This window comes from Mirounga angustirostris, unplaced genomic scaffold (genome assembly GCF_029215605.1).
Source record: "Mirounga angustirostris isolate CCGP_5_RB_7025 unplaced genomic scaffold, mMirAng1.0.hap1 SCAF_1, whole genome shotgun sequence".
NCBI lineage: Eukaryota > Metazoa > Chordata > Mammalia > Carnivora > Phocidae > Mirounga > Mirounga angustirostris.
In genome coordinates this window covers 67904171-67931361 of record NW_026991709.1, presented here as the reverse complement: position 1 = coordinate 67931361, position 27191 = coordinate 67904171, and the positions used below count along the sequence as shown (strand labels likewise).

Genomic DNA, 27191 nt, shown 5'->3' with positions numbered 1-27191 from the left:
AAGAGAACATGGACGGATCTGGCGCACCAACTCTACACACCCCAGCCCAGAAGTGACAGTCTTGCTTCTACTTCTGTTTTGTAGGCTAAAATGAGGCATATGGCCCTGCCTAAAGTAAAGATTTGGGACATAAAATTTTCCCATACTGCCCATACACTCTGGGAGGAAAGGAGAACCTGATAGGGGTGAACACCAGTAGCCCCATCATGCTCAGACATAGAAAAAACTCGTTTAAATTCCTAGATATTTTTTCTTTTGGCTATTTTAACTTATGTAGGAAATCACGCATTATTAGCAATATCCTAACTTTGAATGTTTCCGTGATGGCCACCAAGGCTGCTACTGCAGGGTCCGTACTTTGCAGAGAATTAGAATACATTGTCGGTTCTTTTGCGGCCCTGTAGTGTGCATGAGCCCTGAGCGGGGATTATGGTTGCATGAGCTGTAGACGTTGTCACAAACATTTTCAAGAAATTAGAAAGTAGTAAAATAGGATTCCTAGTTGGAGAGGAGCTCAAATTTATGGATCGGGAGACTGCAAAGGCATGACACCTAGTGAGATTTACTTGCTTAGGATTATTTCTCTGAAGGTCATTAGTCTCTAAGATACTATGATATAGGTTGGGATTGCTGGGCTTAAATTCTAATAATACTGTCTTCAGTTCTGACCTATAATAGCATTAGTTTTTCAAAATAAAAAACATGTATAAATATATAATAGTAATGGTAATAGCTAATACTACTACTAACATTTATTGAATGTTTCTCATGTCCTATGCCTTTATATATGTCACCTCTTTAAATTCTCAGAATGGCTCCATGAGGTAGATATTATGTTATGCTCATTTACAGATGAGGAAACCAAGGCACAGAGAGGTTATGTAACTTGTCCAAAGTCACATGTATAAAAAGATTCAAACTGGGTAGTTTGATTTTAGAGAACAAATTATCTTAATTTCTACATTCTGCATTGCTTCTGCTAGGAAATAGAGTCTAACTTATTTTTACTTCAGGACTTCAATATTTAAGTGTATTTTGTGGAATAGCAGACTGTACTGTAAGCTCTTTGAAAGAAGCGTGTTTTTAAAGGTATGACTGTCAACTAATTGGTGTCTTTAAATAAACATACCAGAACTTAGTCTCACAATATTATCTCTTTAAACATGTGCCCATGGGAAATATCAGTGGTTCTTGTTTATTTCCCTTCTTTAGAACATTTTAGAATTGTTTTGGGAGCTACTTTATAAGCCACTCAGGAAAATGAGACTTACTTTATTGGTCCACTGCTTGTTTTTAATTTTTTTAAAAGGTATTAGTTTGATGTTTAGCCTTATTCTTCAGACTTGGCACCAGATCTTTCTGGCTCTATGTCCTTAGAGGACAAAGGTTATATAGCATGCTATTCCCACTGTTTACTTGACCTTCTAAAAATGAAATATCTGAAAAACAAAGAATTTGTCTTTTTAGTAGAATGAGGTTTCCAGCAGAGGGGTAGGAATTTTTGTGCCTCTTTGGTAACTTAATTTAGAAAGAATCATCCATAATTTCCATTACAAATGTAAGTTGGAATACATAGGTTCATTCAATAGTGTTTTTCAGCGTGGTTTTTTTTTTTTTTTTTTAATATTTTATTTATTTTTTGACAGAGAGAGAGACAGAGAGAGAGGGAACACAAGCAGGGGCAGTGGGAGAGGTAGAAGCAGGCTTCCCACCAAGCAGGGAGCTGATGCAGGGCTCGATTCCAGGACCCTGGGATCGTGACCTGAGCCGAAATGACTGAGCCACCCAGGTGCCCGTTTTTCAGCGTTTTCAATCAAAAAAATTTTTTTTCCTGTTTGGACATTCAGAAACTACGTGTTTCTCTTTAGCCAGAAAAGTGATCTTTCAGGACTTTCTTGGAGTTTATTGCCATCTTGTGGCTTAAAAAAAATAGCCAGGTGCAATGTTTTTGTGGCATTTGGGCGTTTTTGGCATTTGGGGCTGCACAGGTTTTATTTGGGCCTTCTGATAACGTTCTTTTTTTTTTTTTTTTAAGATTTTATTTATTTATTTGAGAGAGAGAATGAGACAGAGAGAGAGAGCATGAGAAGGGGGAGGGTCAGAGGGAGAAGCAGACTCCCTGCCGAGCAGGGAGCCCGATGCGGGACTCAATCCAGGGACTCCAGGATCATGACCTGAGCCGAAGGCAGTCGCTTAACCGACTGAGCCACCCAGGCGCCTCTGGGAATTCTGATAACATTCTTAACATTTAGCCTTCCTGGTCCCTACTCATGAAATGTCTCTAGTGTCCCATTCATTGTGACCACCAAAAGCCCCTGCACATTCCCAAATTTCCTGCATGAGCGTTGAGAGGGGACTACTTCCAGTTAAGAACCATTGAGCTAGAGAGTTCCTTAGTATGTACAGGGCAAGTTAGAATTCATGACCACTTCCTGACTATAGACTCAAATATGAGGCCATTATGTCCTCACACAGAACAAAAAAATGAAATAGGAATGAGAGGGAGGAGCCAGGAGTGGCATTCAGTCTTTTGGCTTGATCATTTGACAGATGGTAACATAATTCTCCCAGATGGAAGCTACTAAAGGAAGAATATATTGTTTATTTGTTTATTGCATGTTATTTTTGAGATAGAATATATAGGAGAGCCAGTGAGTTAAGATTTAGACATGCCAAATTTGTCATTTAGACCATCTGGAGATCTATATGGTGTAAGTGGAGCACAGAACAAGATCCAGGATAGAAATGCAGACTGGGGAGTTATTCACTGAACACATTTTTATTGAGCTATTACTATAGATTTGGCACTGTTGTAGGCACTGGAGACAATGGTGATTAAAAACAAGTGATTTGCTATCAGCGTGTAAGTGGTAGATTCACCAGGAAGGTATAGAGTGTGAACCCAGCCAAGGGTGAAGTGCTGGGGAATAACAGCTTTTTAAGGAAAGAACACGGGGGCAGGAAGCTGTGAGAGAAACCCAAGAAGGAGCACGTAGGGAAGTGGGAGGAAAACCAGGAGAGAGAGATGTCACAAAAGCCATGGGAAGAAAGAATATATAGGAGAGATCTTTGCATAGCATTCAGAATAAACAAACTGACAAAAGAGATAAAAGGGGGTCAAGAATAAACATCACCAGATGACTTGCTCAAAGAAAACCCAAGAAAACTTGAAAAAGTATTCCACAGTTTCAAGGAGATTAAAGATAATAGAATCCTTAGAGGCAGGAAAAGAGAGAATGCTGTTTAAAGGAGAAAAGACAGCAAAGGAGAAGAAAAGTGAATTAGATGAGCTCAGGAAAGTAAAAGCAAAACATCTTACAAAAATGAAAGCAAACATGAAGTCAGGTTTTTTATATTCCATTAGGATACTTACTATATTCCATTAGAACCTAAGCAATATGAATGCTGATTTTGTTGTTTGGGGGGTTTTGCTTTTTCCCCCCAAATCTTTCTGTTTCATTTGCTACTAAATTCATAGTTCAGTGTCTCCTACCAACTTTAGCTTATTCCTCTTCCCAAACCCTTTTTTAAAAAAATTTATTTATTTTGTGATAAAATAAATATGACATAATATTTATCTTTTTAACCATTTTGTAAGTATACATTTGAGGGGCATTAAATACTTTTACAATGCTGTGTTCCCATAACCACTGTCTATTCCCCAAAACTTTTTCATCCCCAGCATAAACTCTGTACCCATTAAACAGTAATTCCCTCTCTTCCTTCCCCTTAGCTTCTGATAACGTCTGTCCTCTTTTCTGTCTATGTGAATTTGAGAAGGCTGAATTTTTGTCTCTTTTGTTTGTTGCTGTTATTTCCAGTGCTGAGAATTGCGCCTAACACTCACTCTGATAAATGTTTGTTAAATGACTGAAGGCATGGTGGATAAGGTTGAAGAAATAAAACAAAACAAAATAGAGAATAATTAAAAATTATTGTAAAGAAGATACATATGGAAGACAAACAAAGAATGCAAAATTTGGCATAATGACTGTTCCTGATAAAGAGAGCAGAACAAGTGGATTAAAGACAACGTTAAAAGATAATGTAAATAAAGGGAAATTTACTAAAAATCTATGTCAACAGATCAGTAGGGCATTCAGGATCCCAGGAACATTAAAATGATCCACACCAAGACATAAGCTAATAAAGTCACCACATCAAGCTAATGAAGTCAGCACATCTTAAGGACAAAATAAAATTAACTTTTCTAGACATTCAAAATAAAAGCAAATAATGTGTAAAGAGAAAAATATCAGGCTGACCTCAGCCTTTTCACAGGAATATTCATTACCCAAAGATCATAGAACATTATTTACAAAGGTCTAAGGGAAAGAAGGTATGTCCCAAGAATCTCATATGTGGCCCAGCAATCCTTTTAGTGTAAAGGCATACTCGCAAGTGTGCAAGAACTTAGAAAATACAGCACCCTTGGATTCCTTTAAAAACAACAAAAAATAATTGTTGAATGGCAAATTCTAACTAACCAAGAGTTGAATTCAAATAAAGGGGTGGATTAGAGATAAACATCGAATCTATACATAGAACTAAGACAACTGTGGAAATTAAGGTACAGAATAGAATTTGTTATCTTGACAATAAAAATTCCAAAATCAGTGTTTTTATATCCTATTTCCTTTATTTAAGGTTATCTAGGAATACTATTTTATGAAGTAGAGAAATATTTGCCTAAAGTTCAATAGTTCTGATTTCAGTTGTTACTTTTCCTTCAGATAAAATCATCTAATCCTAAATTCAATATTTATATTGAATGTAAATAAATATATAAATATAAAATTTTATATTTATAAAAATTATAATATAAAATAGTATTTGTAATATTTGTAATAGTATTTGTAATATTATCTGTTTGGGTAATTTTTTCTCTCTGTATAGGCTTAAAAAATGTCTGAATGATATCCAGCAAGTAGTGATTATTATTTCTATTTAGTATTGTGCTAGAGGTTCTACCAGTGCACTAAAGCAAGGAAAGGGAATAAAAGCCTTTTAAAGTACAGACTGTCTTACTCACAAATGACATGATAGTCTTTGTAGAAAATCCTACAGAATCTACAAAAAAGCAACTAGAATTAATAAATGAGCTTATTAGCAGGGTTGCAGGATATGAGATCAATTTACAAAAGGCAATTGTATTTCTATACATTGTCAATGAACAATTTGAAGTAAAATTTAAAAACAATACTATTAATAGCATCAAAAAATATGATCTATTTAGGGATAAACTTGATTAAAAATGTGTAAGACCTATATACTGAAAACTATAAAACATTGCTGAGAGAAATTAAAGAAGACCTGTATAAGTGAGAGATAAACTGGATGCATAGATTATAAGACTTATTGTTGTTAAGATATTAGTTCTCCCCAAATTGATCTATAGATGCTATGTAACTCTGGGGAAAACCCAGCATCTTTTTTTTAGAAAGATTATTCTAAAATTTGTATGGAAATTCAAAGAATCTAAAATAACCAAACCAAAACAACTTTGGGAAAGGAGAACAAAATTGGTACTATCCTATTTCAAGACATAAAGTTATAGTAATCAAGACAGTGTGGCATTGGTGTAAAGATAGATATATAATTGAAACAGAATAGAGTCCAGAAATAAACTCACATATAAAGGTAACTCATTTTTTAGGGGCACCTGGGTGGCTCAATCGGTTAAGCATCTGCCTTCAGCTTGGGTCATAATCTCAGGGGTCCTGGGTCTGGCTCCCTGCTGAGCAGGGAGCCTGCTTCTCTCTCTCCCTTGCCCTCAAATAAAATCTTTAAAAAATAATAATAATAAATAAAGGTAACCCAATTTTTGACTAAGATGCTAAGGAAATTCAATTGGGAAAGAATAGTCTTTTCAATAAATAGTGCTGGAACAATTGGAGAGCCATATACAAAAAAAGGGAAAAAGGAAAGAAGGAAGGGAGGGAGAGAGGGACAGGACCACTTCAACCTTTACCTCACACCATATATAAAAATTAACTTGAAATGAATCACAAATCTTAATATATAGGTTAAATAAGTTAATATATAACTTAAATATTTATTAAACTTAATAAGTTAAATAGAACTTATAGAAAACATAAGAAAAAAATCTTAGGGATCCTGGGTTGGGAAAGATTCCTTAAATATAACAAAAAATCTAAGTAGAAAAAATTTGTAAGTTGGACTTCATCAAAATTTAAAATTTGCTCCTCAAAAGACACTATTACTAAAAGAGGCGAACAACAGAGAAAATATTTGCAATAAATATATTTGATGGACTTGTACATATAGAATGTATAAGGAACTGTTACAACTCAAAAAACAGGCAAAATATTTTAATAGACAACACATCAAAGAAGATAGATGGCTATTAAATAAGCATATGAAAATCTCATCATTGTTAATCATTAGGAAAATATAGACTAAAACCATGATGATATAACACTACATACCATAGTCAATTTGAATGACTAAAATTCAAAAGACTATACCAGATGTTAGTGAGGATGTGGAGGAACTGGTACTTGCATAATTTACTGGTGGGAATATAAAATGGTACAACCGCTTTGGTAGTTTCTTAGAAATTAAACATAAACCATATGACCCAGTCAATTCACTCCTAGGTATGTACTCAGAGAAGTAAAAGCATATGACCACGCAAAAACTTACTTGTGAATGTTCATAGGGAACAGCCCCAATGTCTGTTAACAGGTGAATGGATAAACAAATGGTGGTATATCCGTACAATGGAATACCACTCAACAGTGGGAAGGAAGAACTATTGATGCGTGCAACAGCATGGATGAATCTCAAAATCATTATGCTGAATGAAGGCAGGCAGGCTAAAGAATATATTGTATGATTCCATTTACAAGATAATTGTATATGTACAAATATATAGTATAAAATTCCAGAAAATGCAAACTAATCTATAAATCAGTGGTTGTTTGGGAAGGGGATGCTATGAAAATGGAGCATGTGGAAATTTGGAGACATGATGAATATCTTAATTGTGGTGATGGTTTCATCACATCATATATTAAAACTTACCAAATTATATACTTTGATTATATATATGTGCAATTTATTATATATGTTTCATTTCAGTAGAGCCATATTTTTAAAAAGTGAGTAAACTGAAAAAAAATATTTGCCTAAATGTCATCAGTTCTTTTCCTTTGTTTAAATCAAGTACGTGAAAATATAATACATAATATTTGTTAAAAGCGTGTGTAACTATCCATTTTTAAAAGATTATCTTTTGTTATTTTTTTATCATGTATCATTTTTAATAGAACAATCATGTTTTAAAAGCCTGGCCCTGAAAGCTGGGAATGAGAAGGAAGGAGAGTAGCTAATGGTACAGTTGGATTGGAGGGAATATTTTCCTAAATATGGGAGTGCTTTTAGTATGCTTCTTGGCTTATGCACATGAACATCTAAAGGAGGAGAAGCTGCAGGTGGAGAAGATAAAAGGGGTGGAATTGGAGCAGAGTCCTTTAGGGTAGAGGAGAAGTTGGGATCCAGGAAGCTGATGAGGCTCCCTTTCTCTAAGACTAGAAGAAAGAAGTGAGGATTAGTGTATATATATATATGGATAAATTTGTACACCCTGGGGCAGAAGGGTAACAGTTTGTCCCCAAGCCATGTTATTTTTAGTGAAAATAGGAAAGTATCCTACTGAGAAGAGGAGAGGGTAGGAATGAGAGGCTTACAGTGAGGGATGAAAGTTTAGGCTGGCCATACAGGGGAAGAGAAGAGAAGAATCTGACTAGGGACATGCGTACAAGAAAATTGTCAAGCAAAGCTTCTGTCATACACTTGGTGTGTAAGAGGACCTCAGTTTTCCTAGAAAATACCAAAATAAGCATTCTAGGTAGAGTTATAGATTACCAGTCTATGCTGCCTTTCCTAGATCTTCACTCTTTGTTATAAAGGGGAAACTTTTCGGAAAAGCAGAATTGTTTTGAAACAAACATGGGATTGTATTATACTGTAGTTCTTCTGTAGCTTGCTTTTTTTCACTTCACAGTGACTCTTGAAGATATTTCCTTGTCAGTACATGTAGATGTCTCTTTTTTAAAAAGTACTTATGTATTTCTTATTATGGATATACCATAATTTATGTACCCTTTTAAGTTGTTTCTAACTTCTTACTACTAAATATTGCTATTGTGAACATCTTTGAATATATCTAAAGGTTGTAGATGCTTTTGCACATGTACAACTATAGTTGACTCTTGAGCAATGCAAGAGTTAGGGGCCCTTACACCCTACGAAGTTAAAAATCTGTGTATAACTTTTGACTCCCCCACAACTCAACTACTGATAACCTACTGTTGACTGGAATCCTTATCAATAACATTGAATGTTTTGATTAACATATATTTTGTAGGTTATATGTATTATGTACCGTATTCTTGCAATAAAGTAAGCTAGAGAAAAGACAACATTAAGAAAATCATAAGGAAGAGAAAAATACATTTATAGTATTGTACTATATTTATAAAATATCTCTGTATAAGTGGACCCGCACAGTTCAAACCCGTGTTGTTCGAGGCTCAATTATATTTCTGAGGCTAGATAACTTAGAATTATTTTGTCAGAGATAATGAACATTTTACATTTTGTTGGGTACTGTCAAATTGCCATTCAAATGGTTATATCAGTAGTCTCCCACCAATTGAAATAATTCATTTGCCTCACCAAAGATTATTTCCTTTTATTTTTGTCAATCTTGTGGCCATAAAATATCTCCTGTTTTAACTTTGTATTTCTTCGTATCAGTAACGCTGAGCATTTTTTGTATGCTTATTGGCCATTTTTTTTTTAAGATTTTATTTATTTGAGAGAGAGAGTGAGAGAGAGCAGCGAGCAGGGGGAGGGGCAGAGGGAGAGAGAGAAGCAGTCTCTCTACAGAGCGGGGAGCGGGGAGCGGGGAGCCAGACATGGGGCTTGATCCCAGGACTCTGGGATCATGACCTAAGCCAAAGGCAGAAGCTCAACTGACTGAGCCACCCAGGCGCCCCTAGGTCATTTCTATTTCTTATGTGAATTGCCCATTTTTTTTGCCTTTCTTACTGATTTGCAGGAACTCTTTAAGTATTATGATTTTTTTGTCTCATATATGTGGCATGTATTTGCTTCCAGACTGCTAATTCTAGAACAAGTTTTAAATTTTGATATCATTAAATCTTTCATTCTTTTCCTTGCTGGTTGGTGGATTTTGAGTCTTGCTTAGGAATGCCTTCCCCACTTCAAGATTACGTAGATTTCCACCTAAAACTTTTATGGTTGGTCTTGTTTGTCCATTTTATGTTTACCTCCTTAATCCATCTGGAATTAATACATGTAAATGATATGGGGTGAGGCACTATCATTTTAGATTCAGTAACAAAAATAAATAATACAGAATATTTTCAGGTAATTAATTCTGGGAAAGATAATAGAGACAACTTTTTTTCAGCGTTAACTTCTTAGAAGTAAACATTTTTGTGGTTCCTTTTGTATGTTCCAGTTTGTGAAGTGCCACAAATTGTGAAGTTCATTGTAGGGCGAAGTTGCTGCTCATTAGCATTCACTTTTTTAAAATAGGGCCATTAACTTTTCCATCTAATAAAGAAATTATTAGAAGCATAGGTTTGCATTTCCCATTTTTTCAATATGTGACAAACCAAGCAGATGCATGTCTGATAGCAGTCAGTCCCTGTAAGTATTCTAGTTCATAGTTATGACAGATCTTTTAAAAAAGTAGGTTGTTTGTACAGTAATGAAAATACAGAGAAGGAAGACAGAAGAAGAAAATAGCCAGAAGAGATAGGAAGTGAAAGAAATTGAAAAAAAAAGACAAGGAAATCATTGAGAGAACAAAAAAGGAAAGGGAAAATAAGAGAGGTCATCTTTTTTCTTGTGAAGGGAGAGTTTATGCTGTTCCAGGCAATCTTTTAAAAATTATCTCAGGCCCTATGAATAATAACAGCAATGTGGCTTTGTTGTTTTATTTATTTGGTTTTTATCTTTTGTTTTGGGGATGAGATGGACTTCTGCAATCCTAGTTGGTACCATCTTTTATCCTGTCTTTTTCTTTTTAATTTTTTAATCTTTTTCTTCATGATACATGTACTCTTTAATGCCCATCCCCCCTTTTCCCCATCCCCCTACTCACCTGAGCGAAATAGGTCAAATACCATATGATCTCATTCATATGTGGAATTTAAGAAACAAAACAGATGAGCAAAGGGAAAAAAGAAAGACAAGCCAAGAAAAAGACTATTAATTATAGAGAACAAACTGATGGTTACCAGAGAGAAGGTGTTGTCTTTTTTAATAGGCTGTTAGGTGTACACTGTTAAATGAGTTTGGGGTTCTTGGAATCATGTTTCTTTATTATTTCCTTTAGGCAACTGAGAATTTTGAACCGGCAACTTAGAGAACAAGAAAAATCTCAAAAGGCATCTGGTGCTCTGGAATGCAACCTTGAATGTAAGTAAAAGAACTTTAAGAACTGATAGTAAATTCTTTGTTCTGGAAATACTGATAAAGAATTGAACTTTCTTAATTACTTTGTCTTAAGAAGACTTTTAATTTATATTGGAAAAAATAGGAATAATACTTCTTATTAAAAATTAAAGTAGCACAGAAACAAAAATAAAAGATCTGTGCTATTAGCAATGTCCACAATAGCCAAAATATGGAAAGAGCCCAGATGTCCATTGACTGATGAATGGATAAAGAAGATGTGAGATAGATAGATAGATAGATAGATAATGGAATATTACTCAGTCATCAAAAAGAATAAATCTTGCCATTTGCAATGACATGGATGGACCTAGAGGGTATTGTGCTAAGTGAAATAAGTCAGAGAAAGACAAATACCATATGATTTCACTCATATGTGGAATTTAAGAAACAAAACAGATGAACATAGGGGAACGGAAGGAAAAATTAAGATAAAAATAGAGAGGGAGGGTGCCTGGGTAGCTCAGTTGGTTAAGTATCTGCCTTCGGCTGAGGTCATGATCCCAGGGTCCTGGGATCGAGTGCCCAATCAGGCTCCTTGCTCAGCAGGGAGCCTGCTTCTCCCTCTCCCTCTGCCTGCCGCTCCCCTTCTTGTGCTCTCTCTCTCTGTCAAATAAATAAAATCTTTAAAACAAAACAAAAAAACAGAGAGGGAGGCAAACCATAAGAGATTCTTAACTCTAGGAAACAAACTGAGGGTTGCTGGAGTGGAGGTTGGGGCGGGGATGGGGTAACTGGGTGATGGGCATTAGGAGGGCACTTGATGTAATGAGCATGGGGTGTTATATGCAACGGAAGAATCACTAAATTCTACCCCTGAAACTAATACTTCACTATATGTTAACGAACTGAATTTAAATAAAAAACTAAAAAAAAAGATCTATGCTATTATATCCCAACAATATACCCCTATTTTTTTTTAAAAGGCTGTATTTCCTTTCACATGTCTACTGTATATAGAATTGATCTGTTTCACATATACTGAGTTCCTACCATGTGCCCAGCACTAAAAGAACTATATGTGTTTTTTTTCAATGAGATTACACTGTATATGCTCTTCTGAAGCTTGCATTTATTCACTTTTTTTTAATTCTTATGTTAATCCCCATACATTACATCATTAGTTTTAGATGTAGTGTTCCATGATTCATTGTGCATAACACCCAGTGCTCCATGCAGAATGTGGCATTTATTCACTTAATATGTAGTAGACAATCTTTTTTTTTCCTTTCTTTTTCAAGTTTTTATTTAAATTCTAGTTAATTAACATACAGTGTAATAGTAGTTTCAGGTATAGAATTTAGTGATTCATCAATTACATACCACACCCAGTGCTCATCACAAGTGCCCTCCTTTATTCTTATCACCCATTTAACCCATCTCCCTGTCCACCTCCCCTCCAGCAATGCTCAGTTTGTTCTCTATAGTTAAGAGTCTGTTTTATTTATTTATTTGTTTGTTGGTTGGTTTTAAAATTTTATTTATTTGAGAGAAAGAAAGTGAGTGAGAGAGAGCACAAGCCAGGGGGAGAGGCAGAGGGAGAAGCAAACTCCCTGCTGAGCAGGGAGCCCGATGTGGGGACCATGGACCCCAGGGACCATGACCTGAGCCAAAGGCAGACGCTTAACTGGCTGAGCCACCGAGGCGCCCCAAGAGTCTGTTTTATGGTTTGCTTCTCTTTTCCTCCCCATGTTCATCTGTTTTGTTTCTTAAATTCCACATATGGGTGAAATCATATGGTATTTGTCTTTCTCTGACTGACTTATTTTGCTTTGCATAATCCTCTCTTGCTCCATCCATGTTGTTGCAAATGGCAAGATTTCATTCTTTTTGATGTATATATATACACAACACATTTTCTTTATCCATTCATCAGTCGATGGACATTTGACTCTTTCCATAATTTGGCTATTGATAATGCTGCTATAAACATTGGGCATGTATCCCTTCGAGTCTGTATTTTTGTATCCTTTGGGTAAATACCCAGTAGTGCAATTGCTGGGTCATAGGGTAGTTCTATTTTTAACTTTTTTTTTTTTTTTTTTAGATTTTATTTATTTATTTGAAAGAGAGAGATAGCAAGAGCAGGAGCACAAGCAGGAGGAGTGGGAGAGGGAGAAGCAGGCTTCCTGCTGAGCGGGGAGCCCGATGTGGGGCTTGATCCCAGGACTCTGGGATCATGACCTGAGCCGAAGGCGGACGCTTAATGACTGAGCCACCCAGGTGCCCCTATTTTTAACTTTTTGAGGAACCTCCATACTGTTCTCCAGAATGGCTGCACCAGTTTGCATTCCCACCAACAGTGTGAGAGGGTTCCCCTTTCTTCATATCCTCACTAGCACCTGTTGTTTCCTGTGTTGTTAATTTTAGCCATTCTGACTGGTATGAGGATGTATCTTGTAGTTTTGATTTGGATTTCCCTGATGTTGACTGATGAGCATCTTTTCATGTGTTGTTAGCATCTGTATATCTTCATTGGAAAAATGTCTATTCATGTCTTCTCCCCATTTTTAAACTGGATTATTTGTTTTTGGAGTGTTCAGTTTGGTAAGTTTTTTATGTATTTTGGATACTAACCCTTTATCAGATATGTCATTTGCAAATATCGTCTCCAAATATTCTGAAGGTTGCCTTTTAGTTTTGTTGATTTCCTTTGCTGTGCAGAAGCTTTTTATCTTGATGAGGTCCCAATAGTTTATTTTGCTTTTGTTTCCCTTGCCTTAGAAGGCCTATCTAGTAAAAAGTTTTTACAGCCAATGTCAAAGAGGTTGCTGCCTGTGTTCTCCTCTAGGATTTTGATGGTTTTCTGTCTCACATTTAGGTCTTTCATGCACTTTGAGCTTATTTTTGTGTATGGTGTAAGATGGCGGTCTAGTTTCATTCTTCTGCATGTGGCTGTCCAGGTTTCCCAACACGTTTGTTGAAGAGACTGTCTTTGCTCCATTGCATATTCTTTCCTGCTTTGTTGAAGACTAGTTGACCATATAGTTGTAGGTTCATTTCTGCGTTCTGTTCTGTTCCATTGATCTATGTGTCTGTTTTTGTGCCAGTACCATACTGTCTTGATTACTGCAGCTTTGTAGTATAACTTGAAGTCTGGAATTGTGATGCCTCCAGTGTTGCTTTTCTTTTTCAAGATTGCTTTGGCTATTCAGGGTCTTTTGTGGTTCCATACAAAATTCGGGATTTTTTCAAGCTCTGAAAAATGCTGGTGGTATTTTGATAGGGATTGCATTAAATATGTAGATTGCTTTGGGAAGTATAGACTTTTTTTTTTTTTGAAGATTTTATTTATTTATTTGAGAGACAGAGACAGAGCATGAGCAGGGCGAGGGGCAAAGGGAGAGGGAGAGAGATAAGCAGACTCCCCACAGAGTATGGAGCCTGACACAGGACTTGATCCCAGGACCCTGAGATCATGACCTGAGTCGAAACCAAGAGTTGGATGCTCAACCATCTGAGCCACCTAGGCGCCCCTCCATCCCCTCACTTTTGATCTGCAGGTGTCTTTAGGTCTAAAATGAGTCTCTTATTTTTTTTATCCATTCTGATGCCCTATGTCTTTTGATTAGAGCATTTAGTCCATTTACATTCAGAGTAATTATTGATAGATATGTGCTTAGTGCCATTTTATTACTTGTTTTGTCATTGTTTCGAGAGATTTTCTCTGTTCCTTGCTAGTCTTTGTCACTTTTGGTCTTTCCTTCCCACTCAAAGAGTCCCCATTAATATTTCTTGCAGGGCTGGTTTAGTGTTCATGAACTCCTTTAGTTTTTGTTTGTTTGGGAAACTCTTTATCTCTCCTCCTATTCTGAATGATAGCCTTGCTGGATAGAGTATTGTTGGCTGCAGATTTTTCCCATTCAGCACATTAAATATATCATGCCACTCCCTTTTGGCCTGCTAAGTTTCTGTGGAGAGATCTGTAGCTAGCCTTATGGGTCTGCCCTTGTAAGTTAGGGACTTATTTTGTCTTGCTGCTTTTAGAATTTTTTTCTTCATCACTATATTTTGCAGATTTAACTATAATATGTCTTGGTGTTGGCCTGCTTTTGTTGATTTTGATGGGAGTTCCCTCTGCCTCCTGGATGTCTGTTTCCTTCCCTAGATTAGGGAAGTTTTCAGCTTTTATTTCCTCAAATAAACCATCTGCTCCCTTTTCTCTCTCTTCTGGGACTGCTGTGATACAGATGTTATTACATTTAACGGAGTCACTGAGTTCCCTAAGTCTACTCTTGTGATCCATCATTCTTCTTTCTCTGTTTTGTTCAGCTTCGTTATTTTCCATAACTCTATCTTCTGTATCACTTATTTGTTCCTCTGCTTCTTCCATCCTTGTGGTCATTACATCCAGATGGTTTCAAATCTCAGATATGACATTTTTCATTTCTGCCTGATTGTTTTTTCGCTCTTTTATCTCTGTGGTAAGGGCCTCTCTGAAGTCTTACATGCTTTTCTCAAGTCCGGCAAGTATCCTTATGATTGTTGTTTTAAATTTTCATTCAGGCATATTACTTATATGTGTTCCTTTTTTTCTTTTTATTTGTTTTGATTAGATCTCTGACCATGACCTTTTCTTGCTCTTTTGGGATGAATTCCTCCATCTTGGCATTTTGTCTAGGTCTCTGTCTTCTACTGTGTGTTAGGAAAGCCTGTGATATTTCCTGCTCCTGAGAATAATGACTTCATGAAGAAGAGGTCATACAGTGTCCAGTCCAGGGCCTGGTGCTTCAGGGAGCATCTCTGCTGTGTGCTGCGTGCACTCAGCTGCTGTGTTTGGCTGCTCTGTCCCTCAGGTCAGTCGTCTGCAGAGGTTCTCCTTACCTGCCGTGGGCAGTGTTTGAACCTTGGCCAGAGTGTGGCGAGTTTTAATTAGGTACCTCTGGCCTGCTTGTTAAATGAGACTTGATGCTATTTCCACTAGAGCTGAAGCCTTGCAGAACTCTATGGTCGGTAGACGTGGTGCGTGCAGGGGTTTGTGCTGGTCTTCTGGGAAGGGGCCTGCTGTGCTGGGTCCTTAAACAGACTTGTCCAAGAAAAGCAGTACCAGTAGACTGCAGGGCGGGACTTGGTGTGAGCAGGTAGGCAGCCAGTGTTGGTGCTGTGCAGCTTACCAAATTGGTTTATGCTGAGGGTGGGGGGTGGGGGAGGGAAGTGGTGCCAGCCAGCCCCTTTGTTCCCAGAGAGGGGAGTCAATGCTTGCTGCTCTCAGGGAGGCCCTCTCAGAAGAGTGAATAATTTCCCCTTGCGTGTCCTGTGCATTTTTCAGATTGCTGTTTTTACACTGTCCATCTCTGGGTTGCTTGCCTGCCTGGAGTGCACTTTGGGCTCCATCCCAGCCAAGCCTGCTGACTTTTAAAACTCCAAACTCTGTGGACCTGGTGTGGTAGAGACTTGCGCTGGTCTTCCAGGGGAGGGTCTTGCTGCACTGGGACAGAAGGGCCGTTATGCCAGAGGACGGGGGCGTGGGGTTTGGAGCAAGCCAGTTAAACAGCCAGTGTCCTGGTTAGCTGCCCTCAGCAGGTGTCACTGCACCTTTGGTGAGGGCTGGGAGAGGGAAATGGCACCTGCTAGCTCTTTTGTCTGTGGAGACGCAATATCACCTCTCACGGGTGTGCTCCTGGAAGTAGGAACAGTCTTTCCCTGGGCCCCTTAGGTGATCCTCACATCGTGCTGTCTGCCCTGGGGTTGCTTGCCTGCCTTCTCTCCAGGAGCAGGGCAGTGCCCTCAGAGCTCTATCCCAGCCAAGCCCAGGGACCTTTAAAACTCCAGTCTTTGAGCCCTGCTGGTTGCAAACACTCAGGAAAATCAGCCCCTCTCGTTTTCCCAGGCAGTGGCTTTGGGGAAGTGTTCTCCTTTTAGGTATCCCTGTGTGCCCCAGTCTCCCTTCGCTTTCTCTGTGACCAGGGCTCCCTCCCCTCTACAGTACCTGCAACCCTCTTCTCCCCCAAACCACAGCCCTGCACTTCCTCTCTTCCTCCATGTGGCCTCTTCTCTCCCTCTAGGTGTGCAGTTTGTTCTATCAGTCCTCAGATCAATTTCTTGGCTGTTCGGAATGATTTGATAGTTATCTAACTGTATCAAGGGACGAGGCAAGCCTAGGGTCCTCCTACTACGCCACCCTCTTAGCTCCCTCCCCCCAATAAAATCTAGGGGGTATTTTTCTTTCTGTTTAAGAACTGTACAGATATTCTGCTTATGTGGTTCCATCCTAATGTATTTGAAGTTCTCTGATGATCGTTATCTAGGTATCTTCCCAGTGCAAACAGGGCTGCAGTAAAAGTCTTATACGTATGTCTTTGTGCACATGTGTGAGCATTTTGTAGATTATAGCTATAGAATTATTGAGTTAAAGGAGATATACAGTTGTAATTTTGACAGATATTGCCAAATTGTGCTTATGGATCATGGCATTTAAAATAATAGAAAAAAAGGAAAAAAACCTATACCAGAGGAAAAGATGAGAACTGTTTGTTTCTTTGTTTGTTTTTGTATTCTTGGGATCTTTTCCTAAGCCTTACAAAACTCCGATGCCACAAAGGAAAAGATGATAAAATTTGTCCTCAGAATTTTTTTTCACTTTCTGCGCAGCAAAATTATAAACACATTTAAAACACATCAACAAAATGGGGAAAATGTTTTCATAATACATGATATGACAAAGGCTTAATTTTTTAAATATATAAATAGCTCTTACAAAGCAATAAGAAAAATATGACCACCCAACAGAACACACACTTCATAAAAATGCTCATCTTCACCAGAGTACTTCTGGAAAAAGTCACTCTGATTCCCCTATGAATAAACAGTGGGGGTGGGGATGGGTGGGAAAGGAGGCCAAGATGGGAAATGGGGAGATTGGTGGTTGCCATTCTAAATAGCTAATCTCTTTTTAGTCTCTGCTCATTTACCTTAATGTTCCCTTGAGAGCATTTATCATTATCTGTAATTACTTGTTTGTTATCAGCTCTTTGAGAGCAGGGACCATGTCTGCTAATCATCACTGTACGTCCAGATTCTAACACCATGCCTCACACATAGTAAGTCTTCACTCAAGGCTGCATTTGTTAAGTGGATGGTGCCATAGACTTTTACAGCCATTAAAGAGAATGATAGATCTCTGTGCTGATACATACCGATCTTATGGGGGGAAAAAAGGGATGGTTAGAAACTATGCGTACAGTATGAGTCATCTCTTTTTAAATATATATGTTATATGCACAGGTATTTTTCCAGAAAGATACCAAAGTTAATAGTGATTGCCTTTAGGAGGAGAGCAGAGGTAGGGTGGGGAGGAAGATTCTTCATTGAGAATCATTTGGTATCATTGGTATTTCATCGTGTTTGAATTTTTTTTACTTTGTGCCTGTATTATTATTTCATTAATGAAGGTAAAAAAAAATTTTTCAATGCCCCAGATATCAATTGGAGAAGAAAGGTATGACTTCTGCATCAAATTTTAAAAATATATTTAGTATTTATATAGAACTACTCAAGCATATAATTGTTGAGCAAAATCAATAAATTCCTGTTTTCTTTTTTAAAAACAGATCTTTTCCAGGTTTGTGCTTTTTAAATTCGGGCAACAATTATTTGATCTGTTCTGTCTTGCAGTGTTTTCCCTTCAGTCATTGAACAAGTCCCTGCAAAACCAATTACAAGAGTCACTGAAGAGCCAGGAATTACTGCAGAGTAAAAATGAAGAACTTTTAAAAGTGATTGAAAATCAGAAAGATGAAAACAAAAAATTTGCTGGTATATTTAAAGAGAAAGATCAAACTTTACTTGAAAATAAACAACAATTTGACATTGAGACAACAAGAATAAAAATTGGTATGTATTTGAATTGTAGTTATGATTACATTTTTTCAAAGATTGAGGTAACTGAAACTTTTTTGTGGTTTCAGAATTGGAGGAAGCCTTGGTCAATGTGAAAAGCTCCCGGTTTAAGTTAGAAGCTGCTGAAAAGGAAAATCAAATATTGGGAATAACATTACGTCAGCGTGACGCTGAGGTGACTCGACTGAGAGAATTAACCAGGTAATGTTGACTTCATTTGACTAACTTGCCTCTTGTCAGATTATTTATAGACTTCAAAAATCATTGTAGGTCTGCTCTCTTTCCTCCTTTTCTCTTATTTTGTCAATAATTTCTAATGTTTTCTTCTGCTCCAGCTGGGTTTAGGAATGCCAAACCTGGCTCAGTGCTTTTTTAAACCATGTGATTCCAGGAAAAGGGCTCTTGTAAGGAGCTTCAGCTTTTTATAAGTAAGCTGAAGAGTAACTTAGCAAATGGTGGAGAGCCCTCTGGCTCTGAAGCCAGAGAGACATGAGTGGAATCCCAGCTCTGCCATTGTACTAGCTGTGTGACTTTAAGGAAGTTATTTACCTCTCTAAACCTCAGCTGTAAAGTGGGGCATGATTAGGGTTGATGGGAACACTAAGAAATCATTCACATGAAGCACTGAGCACAGAAGCCTTCATGCCAGATGATCTCAGGAAAGTCATTTAGCTTCTTTGAGCCTCAATCATTTCATCACAAAAGTGAAGGAATTGGCAGCAACCCCTAAAAGCCCTTGCTTCCCTAACATGTCTTTTCTCAAATAAATACAATCACCCCACTCAATTTTTATATGATACGTACTTTCAAAGTTCAGTTTTCTCTTTTTTTTTTTTTTTTTTAAGATTTTATTTATTTGACAGAGAGAGAGAGCACAAGTAGGCAGAGTGGCAGGCAGATGGAGTGGGAGAAACAGGCTCTCCGCTGAGCAGGGAGTTGGATGTGGGGCTTGATCCCAAGACCCCAGGATCATGACCCGAGCCGAAGGCAGCCGCTTAACGGACTGCGCCACAGTTTTCTCTTGAGACATTTGTTAAGAATTGGATTTCCAACTACTTATTTAAATCCTAGAGAAGTCAGTAATTTTGATGAATATCAGCAGATCTGACCATGCATTTGAATGATCCTAGAAGTTCACAGTTCCAAATATAAAACAATTTTGAATATAAAATAATCTCCTTTATATTTCAAATGAGAAGATCTGTTTTGAATTATGAACTTCTAGGGAAATAGATGAAATAGTGATATATATATATATATATATATGTATATACAGGATAATTTATTTAGTTTTGTAAACATATTTGAAATGATTATAGCTATGTTAATATAGAAATATTGCTTTTTTCACATTCACATTTCATTCAAACTTTTATTGAACAGTGGGGACAAGCAAAAGACACTTGTATATCTATGTAGTGTTATAATTAATTAGGCTCTAGTCAGAGTTTCTAAAATGTTGGCTTATACCACTCTTGTTCAAAGTAAAGTGAGAGAATGTCCCTCCTTATGAAAGCCTTTATAAAATTGCCAAAGAAAAACATCTCCTCTTTTTGGAGGAGTAATTTTGGGATGAAAACTCTGTTATTATCAAGTATTTATGATAAAAGAAGCCAGTCACAAAAGATCACATTCTATGATTCCACTTAATATGAAATGCTCAGAATAGGCAAACCCATGGAAACAAAAAATAGATTAGTGGTTGCCAAGGGCTGGGAAAAGAGGGGAAGAAGCGGGGAGTGAGTTCTAGTGGGTACAGAGTTTCCTTTTGGGGTGATGAAAATGTTCTGAAATTGGATGGAGGTAACAATTATATAACTCTATGAATATACTAAAAACAACTCAGTTATACACTTTAAAAGGGTGAATTTTATAGTATATAAATTACATCTCAATAAACTTTTTTTTAAAAAGTACATATGGTGTATAGTCCATTTGGAAAAGAAAACTAGGACAGCAAGTCAGCATGGTCAGATTCCATGAGCAGTTGCGTAGGTGTCCCTGAGCATCTCCTCAGTATAGGCCCTGAGGAGAATATAGCAGAAGTAAAAGGAGAGTCATGTTCACTGGTGACTTGGAGAGAAATTAAAGATGAGTGTCATTTGAGAAAGTGTGTAAGGGGCATGGTGCTCTGCCTCTAGGAGAAAATGCAGCAGAGGATCTAGTTGCCTGAGAATTTGCTTTTCATTTCACAGGCTTTACTTCATACTACTAAATCTAGCTCCTTTATGAGCATGAAATCAGAAGCTGATGTTATCTTTTATTTATAATGTACTTTGATTTTTTTTCTCAAACTCTTCTCCATCCCATATCTATTATTTTGTTTGTCCCCATCTATGATGGAAAGATTTTAATATCTGCATTTTCATAGATTGGGAGACTAGGACCATGTAAGTTAAATATTAAGAGAAAGTTAATAACAGAGCTGGGACTGGAACTCACGTCTCTTAATCCCTAGGCAAGTTTTCTCTCACTCTTGCACATGACATATCCTTAGCTAAAATAGTTTATTCCTGGTAACAACTCCATGCCTAATTTAGTCTAAGTGAACCTTAGTATTTTTTTTTTTTAATCTGAGAGACGGAGGGATGAATGGATGGATTCATTTGCCTATTCATGTATTCAACAAACATTTATTGTATATCATGTCCCAAATATACACGTGTGAAATACAAAAATATATAATCATATTAGTTGCTGAATATCCATGTCATTGAGTTAAAAGCTTATTCTGGCACCTTGATGATGGATATAGGAAGACACATCCTTTTTTAAGAATGAACTTGACTAAATACTCTTTTAACATGTGTGGTGCATTTGTGAAGAAAATTAATAAAAATGTAAGGGGGATTTTCATAGTAAGTAATAGTATTATTATTATAGAAATTAGCATAAATGGAAGCACACGGAAATGAAGGGACTTGCCTGACTTTCAGAGCTCGTTGTGCCCAGGCTGGTACCTGAGCCAAGATTTTAAATTTCCTCTTGAGCCTTCCTTTCTGGTTTGGAAAGCACAGCTGCTCTCTGACAGAAGAAGACATGTTTTTGGAGAGATTCTTCTACTTGTGTAGGAGATATCTTTGTACCTGCTCATTCTTTCAAAATAACACAGTCTGGCTTTTCTCGTGTTTTTTTTTAATGGCTTTTTATTTTTTTTTTCCTTTTTAAAAAATTTTTTATTTAAATTCATTAATTAACATATAATGTATTATTAGTTTCCGAGGTAGAGGTCAGTGATTCATCAGTTTTATATAACACCCAGCGCTCATTATATCACATGCCTTCCTTAATGTCCATCACCCAGTTACCCCATCCCTCCACCCCCCTCCCCTCCAGCAACCCTCAGTTTGTTTCCTATGATTAAGGGTCTCTTTTGGTTTGTCTCCCTCTCTGATTTTGTCTTGTTTCACTTTTTCTTCTACTCCCTATGATCCTCTGTTTTGTTTCTTAAATTCCACATATGAGTGAGATCATATGATAATTGTCTTTCTCTGATTGACCTGTTCCGCTTAGCATAATACCCTCTAGTTCTATCCACATTGTTGTGAATGGCAAGATTTCATTTTTTTGATGGCTGAGTAGTATTCCATTGTGTGTGTGTGTGTGTATGTGTGTATATATACATACACCACATCTTCTTTATCCATCTAGTGTTTTTTTTTAAAGGAATGAAAAGGATTCACTTGCAACTAGAGCCTTTTCTTAACATTCACCCTAACACAGAAGCATAGGAAATGAAAAAGGTCATTACTTCTTGTATATTATCTGCTTTTAGAAAAGACTGTGTCTAAAATATTAGGTGAAAATGTTTTGCTCTCCTTTTCTAAAGACTCTGAAGATTTTCCTATCATGTGTTTTCCATTGTTGTCAAGGACCTTTGCTTTTTATGCTGGGGATAAATCCTGCATCATGACTACTAACTCACTCATTAGATTAACTGGCCTCTTTAAATGATTATAGAAACACAGTGGGCAAGCTTAGCATTGTCTTACAGGGCTCAGTACTACCCCTGCGTTTTCTGAAGATTCAGTAACAACTTCAAAATCTAAGAATTCCCACAATGGCAATTTTTTTTTGTCAAAACAAAATAAAAAGTTCGTATTTGAGCTAAATTCACCCACATTGGTGATTGATAGTATGTTTGGTGATACCCTGTGCAATTTAGTTAATTAGGAACATCTCCAGTACGATAGCTGGGCTACTGTGACCACTTTAATTTTGCTTTTGACAGAGAATAAAGCAGCAATATCTGACAGTACAGCTAAAGCTTCATGTTCAACTAGCCCATCCTTCTTCCCTATAGTCATACACCTCGGTAAGATAGATGTATGGTTTTTGTATGTGTTGTAAATAATCTCTTAAAGATTTCACAGAATTTCTGAGTGCCTTTCTCAGATTGTTGGAGAGGGATAATGGGACTAGAAGGTACATGTATGAGTTCTAAACAAATACCCTAAACCAGTTCTAAACAAATACCCTAAACCACCTTTCCGTTCTCCAGCCTTCAATAATTTTGAAATACATCCTATCACTTTTCAAAATTTTACTACAACACATGTTATAAAACCATTAAAATGTGAGGGAAAATTAATATATTTTCAGTGAACAAGTGGTAAATAGTCTTATAGCTTCTAAGAACACTCTTAAGAGTGCTGATACTTATTTAAATTAGTATATTTTTATAAGTAGCTGAGAAAGAACCTTGAATGTCTATTATAAAGATGTGTCAGTTTTCTAAGCATTAAAAATCAGTGTGTTTAGGTGTATCCCACATATAGAAACAGAAATATATCTACTTTGTAGCTATTCAGGTGTTTGTATTGCTTCCTTTAAAATTTTGACATACTGTCATTTCTTTACTTACAGAGATTTTTCTTTTAGTTTCAGGGACAATGGTCAGTCACATTTCTTGTTTAAATCAGAAGCTTAGTGATTACCATTAATTTCCAGAGATTAAACTTATTAATGTCATGTCCCTTCTTTCTTCATCACTGATTTTGTTCACAGCAAAGATAACATTTTTATTTAAGTCTGGAAAGAAACCTCAACATAAGTATTCCTTTTCTAAAAACAAAATGAAAATTTTAGTATGTAGTCTCATCGAATTAATTAGTGGGTGATTATTCATTACAGCATTTTTAAAAGATATGTTCATATAACATTTTTTGTCTTTTAGTAATAGTTCATTAGCTTCTTGAGAGAGGTATGAGAAAAAGTGGTAGGAGCCATTGCCATTTGAAGAGCAATCAGAACTCAGAATGTGTTTAAAATGACAGGGTAGGGGCGCCTGGGTGGCTCAGTTGTTTAAGCGACTGCCTTCAGCTCAGGTCACGATCCTGGAGTCCCGGGATCGAGTCCCACATCGGGCTCCCTGCTCGGCGGGGAGTCTGCTTCTCCCTCTGACTCTCCCCCTCTCATGCTCTCTCTCTATCACTATCTCTCTCAATAAATAAATAAAAATCTTAAAAAAAAAAAAAATGACAGGGTAAGTGCGCCTGGGTGGCTCAGTTGGTTAAGCAACTGCCTTCGGCTCAGGTCATGATCCTGGAGTCCTGGGATCGAGTCCCGCATCGGGCTCCCTGCTTAGTGGGGAGTCTGCTTCTCCCTCTGACCCTCCCCCCTCTCATGTGCTCGCTCGCTCTCCATTCTCTCCCTTGCAATAAGTAAAATCGTAAAAAATAAAAAGATGACAGGGTAAGCCAGGTTGGAAAAAATTTGTTTTTCCTTTTGTAGGGAAAAAAAACACTCATTCTATATATCCAGAGATATAATCACTGCTGTTTAGTATTGAGATTTCCTTTTAGTATTTTGTTTGGATGTGTGTGACTATTTTTACAAAAATAGTATTGTATCCATGTTACTTATGGACTGCTCTTTTAAGTTTAACCTTACATAATGAACATTTCTCCATCAATAAATATTCCTTACAACACAACTATAAATGGCTATGGTGCGATTATAGCATAATTCAATCATTCTACTGTATTTGAAGATAAAGATACTCAATCCATCTATTTTCTATTATAAATTTTATCTTTGTAAGTATATCTTTGGGTACAGCCTCTTGATGAATATATGTAGGATAAATTCCTAGAGTGCAAATTATTGGGTCCAAAAATGTGGGATGTACAAATATTTAAGACTTCTGACGTATTGCCAGTTTGTGCTCTGGAAGGGTTATACCAGTGCACACTCCCACTAGTAGTACCTGCCTCTTCAAGCTTCTCTAACAGTGGGTATCAGTCTTATTTTACCATGCTAATTTGATAGGCAAAAAAAAAAAAAAAATCACATTTAAAAAATTTGAACTTCTCCATTTAGAAGTTGAACTTTTAAAAAGTAGGCTAGTTGTAATCTTTTAAAATTACCTGTTGATGTCCTCTGCATCTTTTTAAAAATTGATGTATTTCTTTTCTTATTTATATGTAATTACCTATATATGATTCAATTCAAAAAGACCAAAAGCTTGGTATAAAATGGCTTTAATGGGACTACTAATAAAAGCTGCCATCAAATGAACACCCATATAACCTGAAGCAGTGCTAAGCACTTCACCCTCATATTTTATTATTTTATCTTATTTCATGTTCACTGTAATTCCACAGTAGATGTCTTCATTTTGCAATGAAGGAACTTGAGATTCAGAAAGGTTGAATGACTTGCCCAAGATCACAGCTAGTGATAGGATTTGATTCCATTTCTGTCTGACTTTCAACCCCAAGTGGTTTTTCTTATAACACACTTCTGGCACCTAGCTGTTGCTTATACCTAATTATCCCAGATAATTATCTCCAACTATCCTTTTTTCCCAGTATTGTTCCAGTGCCCTTTGCATATATATTTTGAATGGAGAGAAATAACTTCATTCATCCACACCATTTTGCAAAGTTGCTCAAGAATAAAGCATTTCATACCTTAAGTGAAAAAAATTCCTAAGCCTGTATTTTTAAATATCATTATATTAGATTTGATATAGACCAAGATCTTTTAATCATTTGTTATTGTAATTTACTCGTTCCAGACGCATTCTGTGATTTTGTGCTTTTAGTTGCTTTTTTCCATGTTATGAACCAGGTGCTTGCCTCAGATCCTTTCTTTTGAAGATGAGGTATAAATAAATAAATGAAAGAAACAGGTAAAAAAGAATAATTAGTGTACTAAATTCTTCTTAACAGAACTTTACAGAGCAGTATGGCAAGGCTTCTCTCAGATCTTAGTATGGACAGTGTTCGCTGCAAGTCTGGGAATAATCTTACCAAATCACTTCTGAACATTTATGAAAAACAACCTCAACATGACCCAATCCCTGCTCATACTTCCATAATGAGCTATCTAAATAAGTTAGAAACAGATCACACTTTTGCACATTCTGAGACACTTTCTGCAGTTAACAATGAGGAGAGCATGGAGCCAGATAGACCTTATGAAAATGTCCTGCCCTCCAGAGGCCCTCAACATAGTCACACAAGAAGCTCAGAGGAAGAAGCATCAGGCCCTGGGATGATTTCTACGCTTTCAAAACAGGTTTCTGTTGAGGAGAGCGAAATTACAACTCTAATAGACAATGAGTGTAATTTGGGTAACACAATTTACATTCCATTTGCTAGAAGCACTTCTAAAAAGACGTCACCACTATCTAAGAGATTATCCCCCCAGCCACAGATCACGGCGGCTTTGCCACAGCTGGTCGGCAGCAGCGGCCTTGTCTCTGAAAAGGCAAATAAGTCGTGTGAACCTGGAGTTTGTTCCTCTTCCAAAAAGGAAGCCGAAGATGCACCTGAGAAACTTCCCAGGCCAGCTGATAGGGAAGACAGGCAGCTCCTCAAGAAGATAAAGGAGGCCATCAGTGGGATCCCTGCTGCGGCTGAGGAGCTGCCGGAGGCGGCTGCGGGCCCGGGCCCCGCCACCCGTCAGGGCAGCGGCGTTCGGGGGAGGAGTAGCGCGGTCTCCGACGGTAGCTTTTTAAATTCTGACGTGACGTCGGACTGGAGCATCTCTTCTTTGTCAACGTTCACTTCTCGTGACGAGCAAGACTTCCGGAACGGCCTTGCAGCGCTGGACGCGAATATTGCCAGGCTGCAGAAGTCCTTAAGGATGGGTCTTCTGGAGAAATGAACTCGGAAGAATAAGGGACTGAGTGCTGCTTCTAGGAATAGACCTTGGCCGCACTGAATGCATATTTTGAATTTCTTTAGAGAAATGGTGTTTTATACCAATTATGTATGATAAGTGTATGAATAATAAATGTATTATTGTCCTTATTCTATTTGAACATAAAGGAGTTTGTAAATCTTGCACTGGCTATAGTTCTGCCTTTCCGCACTAATTCCTTTTCGGCCCTTTAGCTGAGGACGTTCCCTATTTTATAAGTAATAGGAGCAAAGTTAGTCTCTGCTTCTCTGTACTAGCACTTCTTAACTACTCAGTGTCACCTCTGTCCCTGTAAGCCCATTCGAGCTATTAGAAGCCTGAGTGTTGTGCTGCCACCAACACCTCCTGGTCACCGGCCGGTGTCTTTATGCACAGTGCTTGGGCAGGCCTTAGCATTAAAATGTTCTGCCAGCACCAGGACCTCCTCCTACTGGTTTTTAAGTATTGGTGCTACAACTTCTGAAGGACCCAGATATAATCTCTTTGACATGTCCAGATTTTAGAGGTAGGGATTTCTTAAGTCCAAAAATACTAAATGAATTTTTAGTAGGTTTTTTTCATAGAACTGTCCGTTAATATTTTTAATGTTTCTTCCAGTATTCCTAAATTAATTCATTGGTGTATTTGGAGATAACAGGCCACAACTCTTCAACAACATAAGTTACAAAGTACAGTTCAGAAATACA

General features: G+C 37.2%; 1 protein-coding gene across 5 annotated transcripts in view; it reads left to right on the top strand.

Moving 5' to 3' along the window:
- The window catches only part of CCDC14 (coiled-coil domain containing 14), a 41113-nt gene extending 14495 nt beyond the window's left edge, over positions 1–26618 (top strand). For 3 of the 5 annotated variants that reach the window (XM_045903011.2, XM_064571540.1, XM_064571583.1), the window contains 4 exons: positions 10397–10479; positions 18130–18348; positions 18423–18555; positions 25530–26618. In XM_045903011.2, coding sequence (XP_045758967.1) covers positions 10397–10479; positions 18130–18348; positions 18423–18555; positions 25530–26469 — 1375 coding nt within the window. In that variant the 3' untranslated portion in view covers positions 26470–26618. The remainder of the gene's footprint in view (positions 1–10396; positions 10480–18129; positions 18349–18422; positions 18556–25529) is intronic. The other 2 variants (XM_064571684.1, XM_064571636.1) reach the window with 2 other exon arrangements.
- Positions 26619–27191: the final 573 nt, after the last annotated feature.